General features: G+C 40.3%; 1 protein-coding gene across 1 annotated transcript in view; it reads left to right on the forward strand.

Moving 5' to 3' along the window:
* The window catches only part of SPPL3 (signal peptide peptidase like 3), a 67,087-nt gene that overhangs the window by 18,045 nt on the left and 22,504 nt on the right, over positions 1-26,538 (forward strand). The window contains exon 4 of the mRNA XM_009463755.2: positions 25,486-25,563. Coding sequence (XP_009462030.2) covers positions 25,486-25,563 — 78 coding nt within the window. The remainder of the gene's footprint in view (positions 1-25,485; positions 25,564-26,538) is intronic.

Genomic DNA, 26,538 nt, shown 5'->3' on the forward strand with positions numbered 1-26,538 from the left:
GACAAGGTCATATTGATCAATTTGACTTTGGTTTTGGCTTATTGATTGCAAGGCCTGGTTGTTAAATGCTTTGATTAAACTATTAGTCGTTAGTTTTATTTGTTTGATCTGACTTCTGAATACATTGCTTAAAGAGTTTGGATTTCCAAGCACATGATCAGTAAAATACTGGCCTAAATATCAAAGGTATAAGGTATGGTTTTGTTTTGTTTTGTTTTTTAAGTCAACAGTAGAGTCAATACAGATGTGATAACATCCACTTTTCTGTAGTGATAAAAACAAGCAACCTTTTTTCTGATTAGATAGCGTACTACATTTTGATATCTTAAAAAAAATTAGAGAGAATCAAGATATTCTGCATATTTGTAACTTAAGTATGGGAATCGCTGAGGAAGTTAAACCTAGAAATGAGAAAAAATATTTTTTGTACTGGGATGGAAAGTTGCATTTTGTCTAGGAAGCAATGCAGCATTCAGATCGACATCCTGCAAATCTGAGGGGACTGCATAGTGTCTTTGTACATTAGGTCTTAGATGAGTGTTCTTCCATCAGTTTGTCCAGCTGCTTTTTTTAGTCTATGTAAACCACGAAGTGATGATACTAAGTTGTTGGAAAAGATAGAGATCCTGGGGTCTCTTCTAGGGTGTGTTCTGGGACCTGTTCTAGGATTTAATTTAATTAGTTCTTCCCAGTAGTGCCGGCATATGTGCATGTTAAGCTTTTCTGTAGCGCTTGTTACCAAAACGCCTGTATCTCACAGATAAACCAGTTGTGTGGTTCCAGTACAAGTATTCTTGCACTATCTCGGTCTCTGAACCACTGTGAAGCTTCAGTTGTTGCGTTTCCTTTACGAGGAGGCAGTGACTTACCGAAGAGGTGGGATTTGCAGCGTGTTCCGCCGTCAGAGTTCCGCTGTTTGATCAGCTCTATCGTTTACAGAAAGAAACTTTATGAATGTGAATAAACACCTCTTTTATTAGGCCTTGGTGCCAGTGAGTATTATACTCCAGATAGTTAGAAGGAGGTTAGCAGTAGAATATCCGTACTGCAGGATCTAGAGTGTTGACAGTTGCAAAGTCCAGAACTGGGCACAGACTTTCCAGTGGTCTGGGGCGGTTTGCTCTCCCGGAGCGAAGCTTTGATTACAACCTCAGGATGCCCGTGCAAGATGAGGAGCAGGGCTAGAGTGAGAGCCCGATGATAAGGGATGGAGCTGGTCGCGAGGAAAATAAGTTAAACAGATGTATGCACAGAATGTTTTTAGGTAATGCTTCGAGAGCGAGGTGGGCCGCTCAGGATGGACTCTCCAGTATAATGTATGTGTCTTGAGTGAAGCTGTACACGTAGAAAAGGACCAACTTCATCTTCTGGTTTTGGCTCCTGGATGAGATCAAATACAGCACTGAGTAGTGGTATTCCTCTGTGTGCTTGTTAGGAAACCTGCTGTACTTTTTCTTTGTGTTCTTCTCTGTGTTGCTTTAGATGGAGATACTTCTCTGGTCTGAACTTTTTTGTTTTAGTCAGGTACCTGATTCTGCATCCCAGAAGAAGTCAGATTACATGTTTGTTTTAAAAATTGTCTTAAATATTTAGGTATTCTTTTTGCTCAGTGTGGTGTTGCCTGTCCAAGCAAAGCTGCCAAATTGATTACATGTTTATCTTGCAGTGCTTCACAGTTAAGATTTACAAGGTGAAGTCGGTTATTAGGTCCTCAGAGGCAATACAGCTTGTCCTGTCTCCAGCGCTGGATTATCTGTGCTTTCCAGCTGAGGGCTGCCTGCTTAGCTCTTGGTGTAGCAAACTGAGCTACACCACACAATTAAATTCACACAATTAAGACACCTTGGCAAGCGTCTGACCGCTCGCCTGGATGGGCTGAAGGACAGTCGCAGCACAGCAGTGTTGGTGTGGGGCTCTGCCCTTCGCGCTGGGATTTCTCTTGCAGCATATTGCAGGCTAACAGATGTACAGAAGTTTCCCTGTGTGTCCTGAGAGTCCTCTCTTTCTGCCACATAATTAATCTGTTTTCTTTTGTCATTGCCCTTTTTTAACTGCTTGCTGGCACCGTGACAACCATAATATTCTGCATATGATTGAATGTTGATAAATATGGCCAGGGTGATGTGCACTGGCTCAGTTGCACATTAGATGAACTTAGCCGTGGATCTTCAGAGGAGGTTGAATACTCGGGTAATATCGCTGTAAGAGGAGGAAGGTGAAGTTGAGCTGTTAGTTGTACGGAGTATTTATCTTGAACAACCTTATTCGGGAGAATGCCATGTCTGGACTTGGATGACTGACAGTGTCTGGGACGAGGCTGAATTGCATGACTAGAAGACAGGCTGTGTTTTCTTATGTTAAAGACTCAATGGTCTGGAACCTTGTTCAAATAACTTATTGCTTCAGTTCTGGAAAACGCTAGTATAACTTCTTTTCATTACGGTAAAGTGTGAAAATTTGTTATCCCTTGTTGCTAATAGTAGCCTTGAATTTACTGTTCATAGTTTAACTGTTGGAAGTTTTTTGTAATGGAGTTTTTCTGTGGTGTTAGGAAACTTGCTGTTGAATCTCCTGTATCTTGGTACTGCATTGGAAATGGATAGCTTTGGATGAACAGGGTTCCAGAACTCCATGGCAATTTATTAACAGGACCTATATGACTAATTTGGAAAGGCTGCAGTGCCATAGGCTTTCGAAATTTAGACCTGTTTGTTGAAGTAAGATAGCAGAATCTCCTGGCTCCTCCGGACACTGAATAATGCCCCCAATCATCTGAAGAGATCCAACTTATCCTCCATTTCTCTGGCTTATTAATTCTTTTGCTAGGATTTGTGCAAGAGAGAGGAACAAAGGAAATAATTTAAAAATAGTTGTAGGAATGATGTGAATTCATGTTTCTTAGAAAGTATGGTGCCTTCTCAGGGGAGCGATGTCCCACATTTTTTCCATGCAAGCTATTCAACACTGTAAACTTAGGCAAGTATTTAGATTTTCTTAAGGTTGTGGACACCTGAGGACAGAGACTCCGCAAAATGCCCAAGTAACAGAACTTCATAGTGCTCTTATTTTGCAAATAAAGTTTGCCTTGAGTAGCAGGTGTTTTGTAACTAAAAGTGTCTTGAGTATTTAATATGTCAAGATGTTTTTTAGAAATCAATGCTAAGTGGACATTTTCTTGATGATAGGGGGTCATCAGTTAAATTTTTAGCATGTTTGTGACTAAGCTTTTTCCCCCCCGTTTTCGTTTTTTCCCTTTTTTTAAAAATTTTAATTCTTGTGTTACTAAACTTAAAGATACCCCCCCCCCCCCCATTTCTGATACATGGCAAGTGAAGAACCTAAGGCCGAATGGTAATAAAAATCCTGCACAACTTTGTGGTATCATTTTCAATTTTCATAACAGAAGTAATTTTTTCAAATCTTTTTATTATGGTATAAATGTACCAAGATGTACCAGAACTTGCTTTTCCTTTTGCAATTAGGAAAGCGGCAAACCTTTGTCAAGTTGGGGCCCTCTCTCCCCGAGAAGAAAGATCACACGAATGTGAAGGTGTGCTGGGTAAGGTTCAAGAAACGTGCTGTATTTCTGCTGCCGTGTGATTAGCAGCGTGGTTCCTAATTCCTCTTAAGGTGTTGCTCTGTTTTAAATCGGCTACAAAGCCTCCTTGCTGCCTAGCCAAGCTATGCTTTCCCTGCTGAAAAGTTACAACAACTCTCTTAACTAGAAAATGTGAAGAGAGCGGCTGAGAAACCCTTTATGGAACTGTGTTGGTCAAATTTAAGATCTGTGTTGTTGTTTTCATGACATTAAGAGAGAATCGGCAGTCCGTGATCTCACAGGAGTGCAACGGCAAGGTAATCAGTTACCTGCTCTGCTTAGTAACAAGCCGTTGTGTTCTGTACCAAGTGTAATTTTCACACGAAAACATGTTCCTTCTCTGTAGTCGAAACGGGAGTTAGGAGCTGGTATGTGCTCCTGAATCTAGGTCTTCTGTTCAGTCTGGGATGTATCCGTTAGTCTGGCATTTTGTCTAAATAGCAGCTTTGCATTGCATATGCTGGAGTTGAAAATATTTCTGCTATATCACCTCTTGGACTCGTTACTGTAAAGTGCTTGTCTCTTAGAAAATACAAGCAGTGTTGCATTGGTATTAGCAGCATTGGTATTAGCAAAAAAACCCCAGTATTAACTGTTAAAGGACTCTCCTTAAAAAGAAATTCCATGTAACTAGTCATTAAACTTGTCTGTGTGGACAGTTAGCTCTGGGCAATTCTGTGATGCTTTTTCTGGCTTATTTGTTTATTCTGACACTTCAGATTGTTTGGTTTATTTGCTAATTTTAAAGAGAAATATTTGTGCTGTTCTAGAACATCCTCTGTTTTAAGATGCCAGAAACTTGAGCTGTCTTTTGTAGTGTCACTCAACTATTCCAAACTCTTCTGGAGAAAGAATGATTGACTCTGGAAGCACTAAACTTAAGTTTATTTTAAATTAAATAACCTGTATACAAAAACTTTAGGAGGAGCTTCTATACTTTGGGGCATTCACTTGGACTGGTTTTTTTTGTTTGTTTGTTTTAGGAATTCATAATTGTTTAACTTCTTGAAAGAAAATGATTTCTATTGAGTAGCTTATGCTATGGCATCGGAAGTCTGTAATCAAATGCTACAGACACTACTGTTGTGCTACAACTTGCCTGTGACAGTTATCTGAACGTTAAGTTGGGTAGCTGTCACCGACGTGCTAGGACATTGCCAGGCTCAGTTGCTTACGTTTCTGATAGCTCGCCATGAGGAGCATCACAGCATTCGTGTAGCTGTATTGTGCTTTGTAAAGGAACTTTCACTTGTGCAGTAGTCTGGGCTTGGAGGTGGTAGAGATGCTTATATTTTTGTTTGTCTTTTGCTAATGATGTCTCAGGTGGTGTGTCTCTAGCCAATGTCTTCTGTTTGAACTTTCAGGGAAATCATTCTGTGCCTTGATTATTTCCCTATTACCATGGCAAATAACGCATGCTGCTAATTAAGACACTTAGAATTGCACAGAAAGATGGGCAGGGAAAGAATACGGCCTCCTTATGCTCACAATTTATCTGTCTTATAAATTTATAGAACAGTTATTGCTAAGGTAGCTCACAGTTTACAAATGAAAATATATAACCTTCTCATTCGTGGTATCTATCTACTGAAGGTAGAAGGGAAGAGCCGCATATTTCAAAGAGCCTCGTTTTCTCTGGTGCATACGGAGGATTGTGGTTAGCAGAAACGTTATGCCCTAAGGTAAGTTTGTGTTCCGCTAGAGAGAAACACACTCAGAGAGACCCCTCTGTTTAGTACGGAGGGCCTGAAAGTGGGAAGGCCGTGGGTTCCCTAAAAAACTGATGACTGGCAGTTTCAGGCTTAGCAGAGTTTCTCACGCGGGTCTCGGAAGCCAAAAGGAGACATTTCTGTAATTTTGAAATGAATGGGAAGGCATTGCGGAGTCTGGGAAGTAGGTAATAAATCCAGAAGACTATTTTAGTGTTGGTTGGAGTTCAAAGAGAAATTAGGAGGCCTAGTTAAGGTATGTGTTGAACATCTGGGACATACCAACACTGAAGAAAACTGATGGCAGTGGTGCGTTGTCCATATCTAACATTGGAGACTCCAAAACTAATGATAATTCTCTGGAACGTTGTGACTGCGTCTCGCGAGCCAGATACGCTACTTCTGCCTCTTTTCTTTTCCTCCTGTTATAAGTAATAGGAATTCAATTCCGTCTTGTCTGAACTGTGGTGGATAATTTGTATACTCTTTCCTGTCTTCAGAAAAAGTTATTAGTAATTCTTGTTTAATACAACAAGATGAAAATCACCAGCATAGCTGATGACATGAGAGTGAAAGGTGCGTCTCCGTTGTGGTAGCTCATGCTGCACCGTGTCTGTAACTGGGTAGTGCTGCCCTTGCATACCTGCTGCAGGAGAAAATAAGATGCCTAATGCTAAAAGAGAAAGTGCTTTTCTAGTCTTTCTTCTTAAAAAAAAAAAAATACTGTTTTCCTTTGTCAAGGACCTATGTGATTAGATATTTATCCTCCTTCGTTCCTGGGAGAGCGGTCATTGTGGTTCATACTTTCTGTTTTGTGATACAAGATTTCATATAGATGATTATGTCTCTGGAATCTATGTCATTCTCCCCCTAAAAGGAATTGATAAGCAAATTGTCTGTCTAAAACATGAAGGAAGCCCAGAGCAAACTCTTTGTCATCACATTCCTGATCAAATCCAGCATTTGCCTTCCACAGAGTTCCTAATATTTAGTAATGTCTGCGGTTTCCCACGGGGTTGCTTGGGTGAACATAATAAGTGAGAGCTGTTGAAAGAGAAAAGAATGAAGACTGGCTTCGTCATGAGCAAAACCGGGTGAAAACTATTTTGGATTGTGTATGTTTTGTATGTAGTTTTCCAAAATCATACTAGTGCCAAGCCATATGTTTCTTACCTTCACAATAAGTTATTCATCAGAGAAAGAAAATACCAACTGTTCAACAAAGTTTATGTAGATTATTGAATTCTTACTCATATCTGCTTCAGAAGTCATGGGGTGATTATTCGAATCATCTTAAACTCCAAATTTAGGACTGCATAAATACCCGAACTGAATGGAGAGACCAGAGGATAATCGCAAACCCTCGGTAGAAGCGTGCCTCTCTCCGCTGACTGCGCAGGGCGCGTGGCCTGGTAAATGAAGCGCTTCAGATGCGCTAGGTGGGAGGACTCGAATGACCTCTGTATCCATTTGCTCCAACACCATTTGACTGCACATCTCAAACAAATTTGTGGAGAGCACAGCAGTGCACAACAGCGCTCTCTACTACACTGCGCTGCACAACAGTGAAAAATGGTGAGCGTTCCCATTTATCTGCTGAGCTGTCAGCAAGTCCTAATTGCTGTCGGAAAACTGCGCTCCGACTTGCACAAATGCAATCTCGTAAGCCTCTCCTGCGGTATCACAAATAAATGCGAGCCCTTGCCGTGAGATATGTGCCATGAGTCTGGCTCTGTATGTGTTCAGTGTTTTTAGAATTAGTTTGGGTTGAAAATGTGCTTTCCCAGAGTTGTACTGTTATAGTAATTTCTGGAGAGATTAGAGGAAAACGTTTGAACAAACCAGTGTTAAGTCCTGAGTAAAGAAAAGTTCTCTTCAGTTTTTCATCCAGAAATCATATCTGTCACTTTTTTGTCACTTTCTCACATTAAGATGTTGCCCAACTTTGTTTCTTTTACATGATTATTTGCTTTTTCTTGCATTTCAGATACCCTGATTTAGAACTCTCTTAAAATTAAAATATAGGAAACAAAACAGGCAGGAAGAATGTCTTAAACTTTGCGCTGTTTTGATTTTAAACTGCTTAATCCTGCGCTTTGCTTCCTGTGCAGTGTTAGAGCAGCGTATGCCTTGTCCCCAGCCTCCGCTGGTTTCCAGAGCGGTAGACAGAGAAGCCCAGAGGGAAAGTCTCTTGCGTGTATGCGTGCGTGCGCTTCTTTCCAGATACGGTGACGTGGGACGTCGGCTGTGGTTTGTGCCTCCGCACAGGGAAGCTCCTCTGGCCACGCTTCAGTCCGTCCCTGGAACGGCATCGTTCTAGCCCTTGCTTGCTGGGCTTGACAAAAACCTAGTCTGGACGATCTGGGATCTCTGATGTAAGTCTCAAGCAGTCACTTGGATCTTCACTGTTGGAATCTGGGGAAGAATAATATTTAATAGAGAGAAATTCCAAAGCTCCTTCCTGTTTCTCAACTGGAGGCTTTTGATATTTTCACACACTAGCAGCTATGCAAAAGTGGCAGTTAAATGGCTGTATAGTAGGTATTAGTACTAGTGTGGAGACTGAAATCACACTTTCAGAGTGTTGCAGGGGGCGGTTTCTAGCTTGGGATCAATTTGAGCAGAGCTATTTTTTTTTTTTTTTCTTAATAGTTTAACATACAGAGCATGAGTTTGTTCCAGCTAGATGTTACTTACAAACTTCAAATATTAAAATTACTTTTTGAACGTCCAGAAGCAGCAGCACATTTCTTCTTCTGCATTCTGTGTCTTTGTTTCTGTAAACTTTTGGAATTGATGTCTGTGAATGAAATGTATTTAATTTACTTTTCTGTCTCTGATTCTGGTGTTTGATTTGCAACTTTATGCATGGCTGATGAAAGTTAATCGCTTACACATTGATTAAGATAATTTTCTCTTTTTGTCTTTCAAAAATACAAGATGCAGTCGCTCATGCATAAGATCTTAACTTACAAGTCCCTCAACCACCAAGCAGTAATGAAATAGTGTTTTAAAAGCAGCTTATAATTTATGATAGCTACATCCCCACTGTGCTTTACTTCTTATGCAAAAGTAGTTTTCAAATGAAATATTAAGGATGATTAAGTGATGTTTTTAAATTATTGGTTTTACTTTGTGCATCAGTCTGTACATTCAAATCTGAATAATGTTATGAAAGTGAAATAGCATTTTAATATTATTATGGAGTCAAAATAGCATATGGTTTTTAGTTACAGAAATAAAAGCAAAGTTACAAACTGAATGTGAATTATGTCTAAATTTAGTAGGTGGCTTATGTATAATGCTTAAACTAATAATCAACAGAAAATGCTAATATGTTCGAGTCAGCTTTGTCATCTTGCTACTACGTTTTTCTGAGTGTAACTTTTGTTGGAGTTGAGTTTATCTTCCTCTAGTTCTGATGTGACTGCTTGTGCCTGTAGGGTGCTCTGGGATTGAAAGAGCGTTCCAAGGGTGAACTCAGTTATTTTTAGGAAGGTTAAACATCTGGATGTTCACTAGAAAACCTTTTCCAGCAGAGCATTTTGTTCCTGAGCAAGAAATATCGGCAGAAATATAAATGCAGTACAATAGCATGTAATCTCTGGCTTCCCACGGGACTCTGGTATTTTCAGACTGGCCTGTTGCTTAAAGTAACTCCGAGGATTACTGAAGGAATTTGGGAGGATTTACCTCTGCAGTATTTTTGTAGGTGGCTTTGGGACGTGGGAATCCAGAACAAGGATGAAACCGAGCAGGGGTGCCAAATTAGAAAGGAAGGAATGGTTCTGGGGGACCTAAGAAATACATCTGTAAAGTTTCTAAGACTCTGGCTGTTTGTATTCTGGCTGGAAAAAGTAGATTTTTTGATTGAGATAGGTTGAGTAGTAGAAAACTGTCCTCTATCAGAGTTGAACAGTTTTCTGGATTCAGGAAATACATAAATGTTACAGGTACAATATAGGATTTGGGGAAGAAAACTTAGGTTGTACGTAATGGTTTTAAGGCGTTCCCATATGCATTGTATGTGTACGGGGAAAGACCTCCAGCAAGTTCTCAAAGTTGACTGAATTAAATCTGTTTAACTGAAGTAACTTTATAGAGAGCTAGACTTCTGTTTTACATGAGCTGTCTTATACCCTTGATTATACAGAATACTGCTTTAAAAACGTATCCTGGCTGCCTAGCTTGAAACTTGAATGGCTAGAACAAAAGTCGTATGCAAATACGCTACTGCGTTTTGGAATTCCAAATTTCAGCAATATTGCTTGCTAAAAAATTGCATTTGCAGCTGAGGGGTGGTTTTCCCCCTTATCAGTTTCCAGGTGCTGCTTAGAGAACTGTGACATCCTCTTTTCATTCTCCTAATACATTTTGAGTAGCTTTAGCTCTACTTTTTTTTTTTTTTCCCCTCGAGCAGGAAAACTTAAGATTTTCAGATTTTAGGTACTATACCGATTTTCTAATATTGTTGAGATGGTGGTAAATACACGTGTGGTGAGAGGCAGTTTTTTTAACTAACTGATACGTAGGTGGTTTATGTGCCCCTTGAGGATTTCAAACCCTCTCATGTTTATGTATTGAAAAGCTTATGTCTCTCCACTTGTGTTTTACCTGGTCTATAAGAAATTGCTTCTCTTCACAAACACGGTTTGATTTTGCTTGTATGCATTATGATAGCATGAGACTTGCTGGGTTGAAAAGACTATTTTGTTTATTTGAAATGCTTAAATCTGGTCACTCACTTTAATTTGTATTTTGTTGTTTACCACATATATTACATGAAAATGTGAATCGAAACAGATGCTGAAGGATCACCGTTCAGGCTTCCAGCATGTAAAATTTCCTGGAAAGCTGAGTCCTCTGCTGTAGCAGCAGCAGCCTGTCCTCAAAACCACACAGTGTTTGTCTTGCCGTAGCTCCTAGATGCCAGGCATATATTGTGTCATGCTGAGCCTGCTGGTACATGGCCGTCCCGATCAAGCCCGGTGGTTCTGTACTTTTCCTAGAAGTATTGAGCTATTAATTCCCTAATCCTTAGGGAAATTATTTTAAGTTAATGTAAAAAATTAGAGACTATTGTTTTGGTGGGCTTCAGGATGAAACTTCATACAAAAGTGTCAGTTTGCGCTTTTCAAAGCAATTCTGTTAAAGATGGGAAAAACAGAAGTTAACCTGACCTGTATTTATGATTTTCCTTTCTATCCATATGGTTGGAAGTGTCATGATTTTTAATAACACCTGAAAAATCTGATGTGGCTGCTCCTAGCAGCGCTGGATTGGACTTCTGTCTGGGTTAGAGTTCTGTTGTTGAAGGTTTAATCTGACCCTGCTGTAACATTTAATGAATACCTAAGTAAAAACATTTTTTTTAGAAGTGGATCACTGCTCTGATGTGTTCCAGTTTGTCTAGCGTACAACACCCATTAAATGAGTACAACTTGAATTAATGAAATAAAATGAATGTTACACTAAGAGGGAGATGTGAACAGAAGTTACCGTCTTGGGTCCTTTTGCTGTGGACTGTCGGTTGTATATTTAGGATGACCGTTGCAATTAATGGATGGTCTGTGAATAGGAGAGAACTTACTTTCCCGTGTAATGCTGTCTTGATGCCTTTAGGTAGAAGTTTGCTTTTTAGAAGGCAAACGTTTTGTCCAGTAAAAATAACATTTTTGTTTCATTGGGGATTTCTAGTAGCTTTTGAACTTAATTACCCCTGGGCTTGCAGAAATATTACAGGCTCACTCTCCGTGTTGTCTGACACTGGATTTGGTGTGTACGTTTCAATTCTGTGTTTGTAGAAGGCGAATGGTACATAATGAAATGATAATATCTCTCTGATGAAGCTAGTTAAATTTTCAAGTGGGCATAATTTGATACTGGTCAAATATAAATTTCACTTGGTCCTGTACACGAAGCCTCATGTACTTCAATTTGTCCGAAAGGTTTATGTGCAATGTTGAAGACAGGACAGCTGCTGTTAGGAAAGTTTGCTGTCAGTGAGGCTGGCAACGTTCAGAGGCTCAGCGTCTGAGGTGCCTCTCATCATCTGCCTGAGCATTATCGTTTCATTAAACCTCTACTGTTTAGAATGAGTACAAAAGAGCAGTAGGACACGTTCTCCTTCTTTTTCTTGTTTCTCAGGACTGAAAAGAACATACTGGATAATATGTTTGGAATGGGGCCGTTTGGTTTTTGTGTTGTTTGGGTTTTGGTTTCCCCCCCCGAAAGCACAATGCATCAAAGTGGAAGAACTGCCATCTCTTGTGTTGTCACTAGTGTTCATGTGGCTATGGAGCTGTTCATCTGAAAATGAACTTGGTGTTGAGGGGGGAAAAATTGCTCAACTGGATCAGTTTACCGTTTGGTGTTGGGAAAGAATGTGGATTCCCCTATTGCTAGTAACAAAATTTTAGGTCATTTTAATCTCGTCGTTCCCCCGTTTGGTGTTTCCTTTGGCCTGTGTGCCTGCTTCTCCCCTTACCCTGTATTTTTCTAGGCTAAATAAACTCAGTTCTTATCTCTCCTAGTCATCTTGGAAACTTTTTTCTGCACTCGTTCAAGTGACAGGCTGATAATTCTGCTCACACTAAAGCTAAATTCACACTTAAATACCAGTGCCTGTCTTCTCCCTTAATAGTCCTCTCTCCTTCCTGTCCTGTATTTATTGTTCGCTCTTACAAAATAGGATTAGAAAGAAGAGAATGAAGAGGACACCTTAGGAAAAAATGTGACTACAGACGTGTCTATCCAAAATACTAGTATTAGTAGGCTCAGTAGTATGGGAAAATCGTAATGCTCCTAATGTGAAACCTTAATTGACTTCTGTACTGAATCATATGCAGTTTGAACAGGTTAATTGCCTTAGAGTCTGTTTATATGCATGTAGTGCCTTACTACCAATTGAAGCTGAAGTTCTGTTGCCTAGCTTCACGCTATCCCGAGTCACTGAGCCTGTGGCACAGGTACCCGGGAAACACGCTGCGCTGATTGTCTGTATTTCTTTGTAGTGTACCATTTTGGCGCTTTATACTCAGAAATTTTCTTCCTGTGATAAATACATGTAGCTCTCTGATTCACTTGTTTCTGTTTTCTTTCTCTACTAAGTAAAATAGCCATTCTTTCCCTTTGATTAAGAGACTATGGAGTGTGTCATGTGCTTCTGGGTGTGAGAATTTTAACTCCAGTTAATAGGGAATCAATGACTTGCATCAGAACAGGAGCAAAATCCCAGTTTTAAGCTTAATTTCCCCCCTCCACCGCCTCAGTTGTAACTGAACTAATCATGGGAATCGCCGTGTGTTCAAATATGGCTTTGTGCATTCTCTGTGGGTGGGACCCATTCAGCAGCGAAAAGCGGCTGTTTGACGTACCTACCGGTAAAGTAGGTCCTAATGATACTTGATGCTTGAATTTTTTTGCCTGTTTAAAGGAGTTTATTCTTTGTAAGAAGTTGCCTTGCATTTGCTTTTTAAAAAGCAAAATATGTTGCTGTTTGATTTTTTTAGAATTATACTTTGGTTTTGTGAAGTACTGGAACCATGAAATATTATCATTACAATATTACAGAAAACCTGGTGTGAGATTTTACTTCAAGCTCTTCATTCTAACTACATGTAAGGTTTGTTTGGTTTTGGTTGGTTTTGTGTGTGTTTTTTTTTTTTTTATGTTTTAAAGTCCTTGCTTTTCACTTATATTGGAAAGTAGAAGGGGTGTTATTTTCAGTCAGTGCTTCTGCTTCAATGAAGAAATTAGACATATCTCAAATTTTCTGGGTTCAGCTGCTGGTAGTTCCTTGACCCACTTGAAGCTCATTTTTCCCCCACTAGCACTTTCTTCTTGTATTATCAGGAATAACGAGGATACTTTCTGCTTATATCAATATGCCTTTTGATCATATTTGTATGTTTGGAGAATAGATTGATTCATCTTAGGCGTTTGACTTTTGTGTGTGTGCCTGCCAAAGTAATCTGATGCTGTTGTAGAGCTTTCAGTCTACTACAGACCCGAGAAGCTTTTTGTTGTTCTTGAGATGAGCAAGTGTAGAGCTGAAGTCTTGCTATCACCCACTTCTCTAAATTTAGAAAAACTTGAAGTCTGAGGGGCACAGTTTTAAAGTACTCGAAAGTAAGACTAGTCCAGTATGACCAATTATATGAGCTTATTTTGGTGCTCTGGGAATGTGTGGGAGAGAAGGTTGGGTTTGGGGGTGTGGGTTTTTAAATTTTTTTTCTTTTAGTCAAAGTGTGGTTTTGGGGGTTTTTTGGTGTGTGTGTGTAAGACACTCTTACAGGACCTGTTATTGTCAGAGGTGGTACGTTAATTGTTCGGCAATAGCTTGCAAAGTAAATACCAACCTCTTAATTGTGAGACAGAGATGAGGTATTTGCTCACCACTGTCTTCTGGTCCAGATGGAGCAGCAGTGAAGATTGGGACAAATATTTAATTCCAAATAATGAAAACTCCCACGTTTTATCAGCTTGGACGACTTTTTATTGCGGCGGGTCCTCTGAGATGCTGTTGGCTGAAAGGACTAACTCGTGCTGTAGTAGCTGTGCTAACGATGTTGTCACGTTATAAATTGCTTGTCAGCATTTTCACCACAGTGGCTTCTAACCCTGCTCGGAACAGGTCTTCCTGCTCCTGTAAGGGCAAAATACCCACAGTGAGCCCACACCGGGCCTGTTCTGACTGTGCTGTGGCTGGCAGCAGTAACCGTTAGGTTGTAGACATCTCGTTATATAGCTTGGACGGGGCTTTGTTATTGAACGGGGCATTCTTGTGCAGAAGAGACTTGTGCTGGCTCTTCAAGCAGTCAATGTATTTTACTGTAAACTGGAAGTAGGGAGCATCCTCGTTTTAGGTGATTATAGTCACTGGTAATGAGCTTTTCTGTTAAGTAGAAAAAGGCTTACAGAGATCAAAACATAGGTGGGAGCCTAAGGTGAAGACTTTGGGGAAGTTTTTATCTTCTTCCTGTAACTAAGTGCCATAAAATGAAACCTAGCACTGAGCGGTCTTCTGTCTCATGCAGAACTGTCCTACCAAGAGATTGAAAACTCTGGGTTGCATATATGACTGGAACATAAATTGATACCTTTACAACCCAAAAAGGTTTTAGCTGTAAAAATTGCAGAAAACTTTCCTGAGCCAGGGATAACCACTGACCTTTCCAAAGGGCCCTCCCTGAAAGCACCATATTGTTTGGATCATGATGAGGCTGTCGAGCATAAAACTGTAGACAGCTTGCACAGTGGTAGTCTGGAGACTTAAATTACAGTAACCACTCCCTTGATTTGCCTTTTTTTCTGATGTAAAAAGGGCTATTTTTGGAAAACTCATACAGTTGAAAGTGGTAATTTAGATAGAAGAGCTGTTTCAGCAAAGCTTTGGGGTAGGCTAAATATTGGACTGACCTTTGCAGAGTTCGCTGGTCTGTTGGAATCTGAAAATTTACATAAAGAAATACGCTCGTGGCTCTGGCAAGAAAGGATTGTGTGTAACAGATCTTGATTTGACCTCCTCTTCTCCCTCCTTCCAGTCCTCCTTTTGATTCTTTGTGGAAGGTGGAAACAGTTTTCCAGATGAGGAAAGTCTTCCTATGTGGTCAGTTCGTTCTTGTGGCTAAGCAGAAACCTTCTTGCTTTGTCAGATGGCTCATACATATATTTATGGATATTTTCATAGTTATGTATTTACATCTTGTTCTCATATTTGCTGATCTTAATTCTTCCACAAAAGCATTATATTCGTATTTTTGTTTGGCAGTTTATATGGTACTACAGCAAAACTTTTAATCTGTCCTCTGCAGTACACTGAAGTCTTCTGTAAATTGATAAACTATGAAGACAGTTACAGACAAGACAGTTGCTTTACTTAGTTCAGCAAATGAGTCTTATCTCTTTTGCTCATTCTCATGAAGCATGTTTTTTAACATACTAATAGTTTGGCCCTTGCAACTGCAGTATGGCTACTTCTTGTACCTCACTGAATGCCCTGACTTGCAAAGGTGCTGGGCTTTACTTGACAGCCTCATCCACGGATGGCCAGCGCCTCAAGATGTTCTACTGCGGTGGGACCGTGCAGCTGTAGCAAAGGTGTCTGGAGAGCCGGGGGTTCTAAAAGCGTACGGGTGCTCCAAGGGCTCGTGGGGACAGGTAACTTTATTATAGTTTTCAAGAGATGGATACTACTGTGTGCTGCAACCGTAGAGTTTGCTAGTGAAAACAAATCTGGAAGGACTGAAATAGCACCAAATATTATAAAATGTTGTCACAGATTGCAGCAACTGCAGTACCTGTGGTCTGTTTTGAAAACTAGCTTAATTAAACCAGTGCCAACTTCTGCATAGAAGGGTAGTTAGAGGGAAATAGGAGGGTTAGTTTAGTTTAATTTACATTAGCTCCAGTAAAGCTTGGATTACAGGTGTGTGTATTACAAAGTACTTAATCAGACCTAACTGTAAGCTACTCCTGATGGGGTTTTAGTCCCACCTTGGCCCTGGCCACATGTTGATTCCTTTTGTCTTTGCATTATGGCTAGTAATTGTGCAGCTGCTGGCCTGAATGAAAAGTCACTTCACAAAAACGATAATTTGCCAGTCAGTTTGCTGGAGTAATTTTTCCACCTCTCTCTTCTTTTCCTGCCCATGAATAAAATAAGTTTTACTAGCAAAACCCGGCTAATTGTGATGGCAAATGTTTGAAAAAGGAGGTTTTGTTGGCAGAGCTCTATTAATGTCGCTGAAGTCAGAGGTGAGCTAACTTAAGCTGGCTAAAATTTACAGGGTAGGGCTGGCCTGTTAGTCTCTCTTGCCTCAGCCTTTTGATTTTCAAACCAACATAGGCAAATCCTATTGTAAGCTGGAGTCCTTTAGATTTAACTGTCAAAAGGGGGTAAAAGTAATAATTGTTTTCAAAAGTACAACCAGGGCTGTGCCTCGGCTCAGCAGTTTGCTGGGGCTGGTCTGTAGTAGGATGCCAGTGTTCTGGGACAAGTTAGCTGATCTGAAACAGCTCAATTAAAATAAACACGACACAATTAAAATACACAATTGAGTAAAACATTCACTACTAACAGGTTCTGTGTTTTGATATCAAATGTGCTTTTCCATGTATTCTTGTTCAGTTTAACTCGTTGAAGTGATGCCTACTAACTTTCTTCCGTGGGGTTCCATTATTGCAGACATCACGTCTGGATGTTTTGTTCACATTTTCAAAAAATGTTTGCAGTCATGTATACTTGTGGTACGGTTTCAAAATCTGCTTCTGGAGAGGATTCCTTGACTTGTGATGACATATATTTGGCAGTAAAAGCATGCCCTGTTTTTCATGACGTCTTGTTTTTTCTTTCTTTGAGAAGGAAAGAAAGAAGGGGAGGTTCTCGGGTCTTTTTTTGTTTGTTTTAGAGTAAAAACCCCAGCCCAAACCAAATCACCCAACCAACCCTCCTCAATAAAACAATGAACCTCAGAAAAGTAAACTTCTTTGTGTGTGTAGGTAAGGGGTGAAAATTATGTATCCAGGCTCCCATTCAGTCTACAATGGATAGTATGAAATAAAAAAGCCTGTATTTTCTGTTGCAGCAATGTCAAAGACATTCAACATGGTTTTGAATATTTATTTTGGTTCTGGCTACTTAAACAGATATGTGTGTCCAGTACAACTTACTTGAGGATGTAATTTTTCTCCGTTAACCCCTGATTGCAAATTTTGCTTCCGAGTATCCTGTTTAGTGTGGTTCCACCAGAGCGGTGGGGAGGACAGGAGCTGAGGATGCTTTTGGGGTACAGGGACGCTGTTCTGTGTTGGTGGGAGATAATGCTCCTTGGAATGAGTGAGGTGTTCTCACGCTTCCATGCAGGGACTGGAAGTTGTGCTCCCATTCCTGCGGGGAAGCGAGTGCTCCAAGCTGAATGTGAAATCTGGAAGTCTTCCAGTTACTGTAATTCTTAAACACTGTGAAACATGTAATTCTTTGTTCTGTTGGCAAACAGTCGGGTGAACTGAAAGGATAGCTCGCTTAATGTTTTTAACAGAAAATGTTTTTTTGTGAGATTGTCTCTCCTGATGCCTTTCTGGCTGTATACTTCAGTTTCTTCCCAAAGTGAGCTCGGAGGAGTGTTTTCTCTTAGCAATTTAGTTGGGAGCTTGGCGTTTGGTTTTGGTGGGAGAGTTTTAGGAAAGCAGCTTTCTGGAAAGGGTAGAAGAATGAATTGGGTTTTTTAGTTGGCTGTGCAAAAAAAAAAAATATATATATATATGTGTGTGTGTGTATATATATATATATATATTTGGTATTTAATAGTGCGAAAATGTTGTTCTGAGCCCTCTATCTGATAAACAGCAGAATTATTCTCTGGTTACAACTTTGAAATGCCTGCCTGAGCCCTAACCAAGTCTGCGTAGGAAAATCTGGTTTTAGTGGGACATCTCAGATTACTTTTTTTTCACTTCAGACATGCTTCAAGTTTTTGGTTTTTTTCTGATATGATCCATGTTTCCATAAATTACTCAGACTTAGCAGACCTTATCTGCATGTGACAATGAGATGAAATTGTAAACTTACTTTAGAAAACAAGCTATTCCTTTAACGTAAGTGAAGCCATAGCAATTTGCTTGTTTTTCCTATGAATCACACTAAAGAATGGAATAGTGTAGAGTTATGTTTACAGCTGTGGGTGCCATGACTTCACGCTTAAATTATACCTTTAACTGTTACACTCAGATTTAACTTGGGTTTGGCAGCAAGCCTAATGGAGGCTCTTAAATATGTATATATCTTGCACATGTAAGGTAGTTGAAAGAGGCTTTTTAGTTATACCCTTGACCTGGAATCCAGTAAAGGAAAGAAGTAGTCTTGGTTTTACCTACGGAGTGAGTCCGCCCCCCAACCAAAATGAGTATTTGCTCAATTAACTGTAATTGATCTTCATGTACGTGGCGGTGCTCTTCTTTCATGTGCCCTAGGGCTGCGCTCTGGAGTCCTTGAGTTTGATTTGCTCCTCTTAATAAATGATGCTATGGTGATAGCTCACAAATGCCTGCACTGTGGCATCAAAAATGAATTGCTCTTAGCAATAAATTGTCCCGATCAGTGTATTCTCTCATATTTCTTTTAAGGAATAAAATAGTAGAATGTTTGGAAAATATCAGAGACGAGTAGATTCAAGAAAAGATTTTCATCTCGAGTGGCATACTCTTGCCTGATCAAAAGAAAATAGATGCGTAGGGTCATTGCAGCGGTGGGAAGGTGAATGTTGATTTCTGCCTACAGCCCATAGCTCCGAAAACCAGGGAGGGGTGGGGCAGGGGAAGTGAAAAATGCAAAATGTTCCTCAACTTCTCTTGAATTTACCATCTAGTATTTCTTGACTTGCTGTTTTTCTATTGCTATAGCAATCACGGATGTAATAAGCACATTAAGTAGCTTTTGAAATATATAAAACCGTTGGAGGAGGGGGAGGTGGGAACTTTCTCCATCCTTGATTTCATCATGTAACACCAGATTTCCAGCAAAAGTTGGTTGTTGGGGTTTGGGGTTTTTTTCTTCTTTTTTTCTGGTTACCTTTGAAAGAATTGACTGTCTGCTGAGATGGGACCCTCAAACTGAACGCATGCGTTCAGCAAGTTCTGAAAATGAATGATGAGTAATAGGGCAGGGAAGGAGAGGCTTCATTGTCACCTTTCCAATGCTGGTACCTACCTACGAGGAGTTTTCTTTCAAAGAGAATAGAAATTGGGAAAGTGGGATACGCGTTTCGGTGGGCAGGGATTATTGTCACTTACCTTGTGAGGAGGCAGTGGACGTTTGATAATAAAACTGATATTTTAATTGTAGATGAAGAATACCATATTGATTGAATAAGTAGTCATGGCTTTTAACGTGGGCTGAGAGTATTTGAAGTTTTGTGTGGTCCCTTCTCAAGCAGCCACATCTTTCAGAAACTGAAATATGCAGGTGAATTCACGTATGGATCCAGTTGTGTCTGGTACGAGAAGCTCCCCATGAGTTCTGAAGGACTTTTGTATAGGGGAGAAGATATGGACTGAAACTGTAATCAGAAAGGCTTCCGTTAGATGTCAAGAAAAGTCTTCTCATTTCACCAATGAGTGTTTTAAACAACAGGTGAGGTAAATATCTGTCATGACTGACTGACTGTCCTTCCCAAAGTAAGGTCAAATTATAACTCAAGGAATTAAATGATCTCCTGACGTTCCTGTCAGTGTGAATTTCTGTGATTCTGTGATAGATGTCTGCACGTTGTAGATGTGGTCCCATTAAACAAAGTAAAAGACCTGTCTCTTCTATTGTAATCCATCCTTACTCTAGCCTATCTAGTATGTTTACCTTCCTTTTATAGTTTTCTTTTCCTTAATCTTGAAAGCACTTGGATATTATGATCACTGATAAAGAAAAATACCCGATGAAACGCAATCTCTCTTCATGTGAACTTTAGTGAACTTAGTTCATCTACTGCACTTTTCAAGCCGATATGATTTATTTGTTGCTCTATTGTTTGCATTCTCATATATGTACAGTAAATGCAGGGAAAGTTTATCTTGCTGCTGTTATAACAGCTTTTGTATGAGAGTGATTCACGTCCAAGGCCTTTAGCATGCCTTGCGGTGGAAACTTCGGTGCGCAGGCTTCTCCTTCCTCCCTCGGCAGAAGTTTTCACAATCATTTCTCCTGTACCTGGAAGTCAGGGGAGTGATATTTGCTGCTGAAACATTGCGGGGCTGAATTTCTTTGATCATCCATTTAGTAGGCTTCTTGTGCAAACAGACAGAGGTTTTTATTTCAATTACATAAAACTTCCCTCATCTCTGAGGCGGTAGTTTTGGGGCACTTAAGCCAATGCTGCCACTGCAAAGTCTTTCCTCTTTGATTTTTTATGTCCAGAAACATGCCAGATCAGGGATCTGAATCTCTTGAGAAACCTTCCCATTCATTCTCCATTATTATTCAAGCAGACAAGTCCCCTGATCCAGTTTTCTCTGTGGTTTTGCAAATGGTTGTGCTGGCACGGGATGAAGAAAGAGAATAGGTGACTGGTAAAAGGTGAGAAGAAGTTGCTTTTGTAATGGCAGTGTTGGCTTGTGGTCACGTCAGACTGGCCCATGACGAGCAGGTTAGGTGGAGGGTAGTGCTCTCTGCTGTCACCGGAGACACAGCTGGTTCCTCGTTCTGTCTTTCTCTGGGGCTTCATTGAACAAAGTGAGTTGCAGATACTTATCGCTCCACATGGGGGGCCAAAGAAGTACCAGGCTTTGCCTAAGGGACTCCTGCTGCTGGTTTAGAAGGACTGTTGAGACTCTTACCAAGAAACTGCTTATCTTTTGGTGATGAGGAAGAGCTGAAACATGAAAACCAGTGCTTGCATTGACTGGGTGATTTTCTTGAGTTGGAAGTGCAAAAGAAATAACAAAACCAGAGGAATTAAGAAGTAAGTACATAAGAGAACAGCAGGGCTAAAAGAGGGGTTTTTATAAGAAATTCCTAAGCAGTCAGATGGCAGAGACCCTGGAGGGTGAAGGTCTCCTATCAAAGACGGGTGAGCTTGGACCTGTGGCCACAGGGGAAAAGAGAGCTTGACCTGCAGCTGCCGATACAGAGGAAAGAGAGCTTGCAAGTGTCTCTAATGTAACGCTATTGCTGTTGTTGTTGCAGCTTTTATTAGCTGGTTACCATCTTCTCTAGCTGGGAATGAAGCGGGTCTCTGTTCCCTTGGGAATACAGAATTCATTTTTTCCCAGAAGAAGGGAGAGTGCTGCTTGGAACGCCAGCTGTAACTGGCGTGGCGTATTGTGCATGGTTGCTGTTTGGGCCGGGTGGCAGTGGTGGAGTGTCGCAATGGCTGGGCATCCCTGGAATTGTTCTGTAGGTAAAGGTCTATGGAGCGGGCTGTGCCAGGCTGGCGAGCTCGCTGCTTGGATTGTTGTCTGGACAATACTTTCACTGTATAGCTGTAGGGCTGACACACAGAGTATGTTACAGAACAGTGCTTGCTGTGTCTCTGTCTTGGCATGCCTTAGCAGGCTCTGTGTTGTAAGCACTTGCCCATGAAGCTGCCAGAAATAGATGCCTAATGGCAGAGAATTTGCTGAAATTGATCTCAGCCGTGTAAAGACGCAGGTTCAGAGTGAGATCTCGGGTTGTAGAGAAGGCGTTTGGGAAGTTACCTCTCACTAGCTGGCTGAGAAAAGGAGCTTACAGAGAAAAGTAAGCCATCGGTGTGCTTGGTTTTATAAAGTACTTGGGTCTAATATATGGGTTTAATTTTATCGTCTAAGAACTGTAAATAGTTATTTGTTACTTGACTGAGTTAGCAAGAATCTGACAGCCTGATTAAATAACTTCTAAAGCAACTTCCTGACATGGATGTTGAATTTCAGGTGTGGTAGTGTAAGAATCCTAAAAAATGTACTTCCCTGGGAAAACCAATGGTGTCTTTGTACTTTGAGCATATATACTAGAGTATATGTGTTCTGCATACGTACTAGAGTTTAGAAATGGATTGGTAGTTGTTCTTGTAACGTGGCCCGCAGGTGAAGTGCGCTAAAGTAAGTCCTTCAAAAGACAGCAGTCTTTAGCATGGCCTTATCCAGTATTAATTTTCAGAATGAGAATGGAGAATAGCGATCTTTGCTTTGTGGATTCTCAAGTAGTAAGTACTAAGAATTGCTTCTAAAATCAGCGTTTAAGTCGAATGATAGCTATGCACGGGCTTGTTACAGGCGTTTTCTGTGCATAAGTTTCCACTGCTTGTTCTGAGATTAAAGACTTAATTTTACAAAAGAACCTTGTAGAAGGGAGACGGTTTCGTTTTCATACGTGCAGTGGAAGGCTGGTTAAATGTGACTGCACAGTCTGCTCTGACTTCTGAAAAATTTTGTAAGTGTGGGTTTTTGTTTTGGTTTTGGCTGATCCCATTTGAGAAGAACGTAGCGCTGATGCCGTGTTTGGCTGTGGGGGTATGTGAACTTGCATACTTGAAGTATGCTTATAGGAGGATCCGGTTAGATGCATATGGACTCTGTTGGAGTTGTAGGAGGTCATTTAAATTTCGGTTAAAAATACAAATGGGCGTGCAGATCACTGTCTGGCATTTTGAATAATGTTCAAAACTTTGAAGTAATCTTACTTCCCGATTCTTTCATGTGATGCTGTCATTTGCTTATTATCTCTGGTCTAGGTTAATGCATTAGGAAGTGTTTATTTGGGATCAAGGGTTTTTAGTCTCTTAATGAACTGTCCAGTGGCTAGGATTTTAGGAATCAGTTCTGCTTTCAGGTTTTGTGCAGTACCTTATATAATGTAGGGAAATTAGATGTTAAAAAGACGCAGGGTTTTATTATGACGAGATTCACTTCAGCATTATAAAATTATTCTTGCAGTTTGCTTGTGGGCTGCTTGTGTTGGAAACTTTGGATGGAATCTGGGCACGGCCGAGCTGCTCGCTTGACTCCCGCCGTGCGGTTACCCGTAGACGTGCCATACCGTGTGCGTTGTGCATTGCTCTTTGTCCGGCTGCCTCGGGAAGAAGGAGAGTGCGACTGTATCTCCCTGGCCCTCTTTGCTGGGCTATCGGCGAACACGAGTTTTCCCAGACCATAATCGCGATCCCAACGTGGAGTTTTTAGGATGCCCTGCTATAAGATCTCCGTGCGGACAAGTCAGGAAACATCGCTGGTCTGCGATGAGTTCATAATTACACTATTGCACATCTCTTGCGCAGGATGGAAGGACTCCAGTTCTCGCTCCTCCCTTGCAGGGAATCAGCAGACGGCTGTCCTCATCGGCGCTGCAGCCTGTCCGCAGGGTCACAGATCGTTGTTTAGAACGGGTTTGCAGGCATTCAGTTGCTGTCATTGTACCAAAGGGCCCGCAGTTTTTAATACAAAGCTTAATGGATTATGCACAGGGCTGATCCACGATCCGTGTATCATCCTTGTTTTATCTGTTTTATAAATCTTTCTAACGTTTACAGCCTTGTTTTGACTAATATTTAGTAATTATGATGAAATGGCATTTTAATTATCATAGCTTCCAAAGTTGCCAGTGAATGATGAATTATATAGAAAACATTGTTCATCTCAAAAGTATTTGCCAGTTTATGAAGATATAATTTTATGAACATCAGTTAATAAAGTTCAGTGCGTAACCCTGGACGTGTTTAATCCCAGTTGAAATTCCATTCAATCATTTTGCTTTTCTATTGAAGTTGGAGTTCCTGAAGATTCTTTTAATAGATGAATTCCACTATTTATTCTCAAATCCAAACAGGATAGGAAGTTTCCCTTTCCCTTCACTCAAGGGCGGGTGAGGGAATGCTTCCCCCTGAAACTGAAGCTAGTAACAGGACAGAAACCAGCGTGCTCATCCTTCGGCCGTCTTCTCGGTGTCTGCTTAGCTGTAATCATTGGCTCAAACTGTATCGTATATAGCCCGAGCGGCATTTATGTATGCACTGATTGTAAATTAATTAGTTACATATCGCGTGTATTCGCAATGCAGTGTATTGATCTTCATGGATGCTTTTAAGACCTCTGTTCCACAGCCTGGAAACGAAAGGTCAACAAACATGATCGAAATTAAAAAAACTATACAAAGCTTAGGATTGTCTTTATGTGTTGGCCAACTTTAGGAGCAAATAAGGCATCTGTTTTTCACTTTTAGTGTGGGATAAGAGTGAAGTTATTTATGGTAATTAACAAAAGTAGTTCATTTCTTAAAAGCTTATTTGGCAAGTATATAATTTCATCTAAAAGAGGCAGTCTGTTTTTCAGTGATGTTTAATATTGAATTTCTATACTAGAAGGTTCACATTTGTGTTTATATATTAAAAGAAGTATTTTAAAGTCTGTGTCTAGTGGTTTGGTAATTTTCTCTAAATTGCTTTTAAATTGGGAATGGGATGAGTGATTCTTTAACTGTCTTGTAGCTTTAGTTTTTATTTGCTTAGTGATATTTAATTTGGAACTATCATGTAATTCAATTACCTTCGTTCCATATCCATAGTCTTGCTGAAATTAGGCTTTTCGGTTGGTTTTCAGAAATGTTTAGTTATCTTTTTTTGTAGGATAAGGCTGATGCAATTAATGTTGGGCGTTATTCTTTTCCATTACTTTAGCACAAGTTGTTGAGACACTGTTGGGAGTTGTAGCGTGGCTCCTGGCTGCTCCCCCGCATGTTGTACCCCACGGCGGTGGCCCTCCGCCTGCCTTACTGCGCTGTGCCAGGGCTTTTCTCCTTTGGGGCCTCCAAAGCTGTAGGCAGTACTTGAGACAGGGCTTCACAAGTGCTAAGTAGAGGGAGCGATCGTTTCTCTTGTGACTTCCAAGCTGTCGTCGTCTTGTTGGTCCATTCCTCAAGGTCCCTCTTAAAGGATTTTCTGGTATGTCAGCCCCTCTCCCCAGCTGGGAACTTGCCGAGGCTGCCTCTGTCCCAATGTCCAGATCAAAAGAAGTTTCAGCGTAAGCTACAGAGTAGGGTTTGGTCTGTCAAGGATGGGAAGAAAAACCAGCAAATATTAGTATTTATGTTTCTGTGCTTTAAAGACAAAGGTATGTTGTACCAGGAAATCTATCTAAATAACCCTGAGTTTTAAATCTCCTGCTGAAATTTCTATGGGGAATCCTGTATCAAGTGGTCTGCGAGATGTCATGGGGATGTAATTGTGTGAGGTTTAATAAACATATATTGCAGCTTGTTGTGGGGTTTGGGGCTTTGTTTTGTTTTTTCCTGGACTAAATGAACCTTGACTGCCATATTGCAACTTAACTGTTATCAGTTAAGACATAAGAAGCCTTAGAGAAAACAGGTTAGTGCTATTTACGTGCAAGGTTGCATTAGTTGCAATCGAAGCAATTTTAATGTGTTTGAGAAAAAAAATCTGAATGTGGTGAGTTCAGAACGAATTACCGCAAGGATTTTGAATTGTCCTTTGGTTGTTGTACAGGTTTTGCATGCTACGGTCTTGAATATAAAAAGTTAATTTACAAGGTACATGTTTTATATTCCCAGATGATACGAGACCTTTAGAAAGAGCTGCCATAAAGATTGGTCATCCGATTCTGCATTTGTATTATAATAAGAAAAAGAACTAGCAAATGGCAGTGGAGAAATGGACTCTCGTGATGACACACCTGCCTTCTTTTTCCCAATTCCAGGGCATATTCCCTTGTGGATTCCAGTCAAGTGTCTACTTTCCTGATTTCTATTCTCCTCATAGTCTACGGCAGTTTCAGGTAAGATTTTTCTTTAAGGTTCCGCAGCATTTTTCTTTTTCCAATAACAACAAGGCAAGTGACTGAATACAGTTTATGTTTATGCCTTTCGTTTCATTGTATCTTTGTCAGACTGATGGGTAACGTAAATGAAATATTTCTTGTTTCTGAAAAGGAAATGGAAAAGGAAGAAAAAGTAGCTAGTTGGGGTTTCTGAAAGACAGGATTGTATGTCAAGTTACAAGCACATATGAGATAACTTAGAAGTTCGTCCTTGAAGACAACTCTGTAAAATTGAATTTTGGAGGGTATAAAAGGATTGTTGAGAGAGATAGGAATGCAATGTTATCGATAGTAGCATTTTATGTATAATGTTTCGGTGTTGGTCCATTCGGCATGTCCTTGTTGTGATTGCAAACAAGGCTTGTAAAACAGATTCCCGAGTCCCAGTGCTATTTACTGGAGTGTGAGTAACAGCTTCATAGAGAAGTGGGAAACACCGTCAGCGTTCAGTTCCAGCGCAGTGTCTGAGAACTGCTGCAGGATAAGTTTGAATCTTCAAAAATCAAATTTGCCCCACTCTAGGAGACTTGAGGACAGTTTAGAGAAAACATTGTTGTCCCTTTAGACTTGCAGCTTGTATTATACCGTTTGTTTTAATGTAGTGGCACCTAAGGAATGAGATTCATACTGACATATTAAAAAAAAAAAAATTAATCACGGCATGAAAGTATTTTTTTTTTCCCAAGTACAGCATGTTTTTCTTCCTGTTTCTTGAAGAACATTGCTTCATTTAACAAGTCTATGGTGAAAGGCCATACATTCACTGTGAAGTCTCTGAACTGCTACGGGTGTTCCCGAAATAAATGATAGCCATGGTCATACATATGATGTAAGTCGCAGCTGGTAGGATAAGAGATTTTACATTGCCCTCATAAGTTAATAAAATCATATAATGAAGGAGCCAATTTTTGTTAAGAGGTGTCTGTTGTTGCT

This window comes from Nipponia nippon, unplaced genomic scaffold (assembly GCF_047370975.1).
Source record: "Nipponia nippon isolate SJK-2023a ecotype South Korea unplaced genomic scaffold, ASM4737097v1 scaffold_30, whole genome shotgun sequence".
NCBI classification, from domain to species: Eukaryota; Metazoa; Chordata; class Aves; order Pelecaniformes; family Threskiornithidae; genus Nipponia; species Nipponia nippon.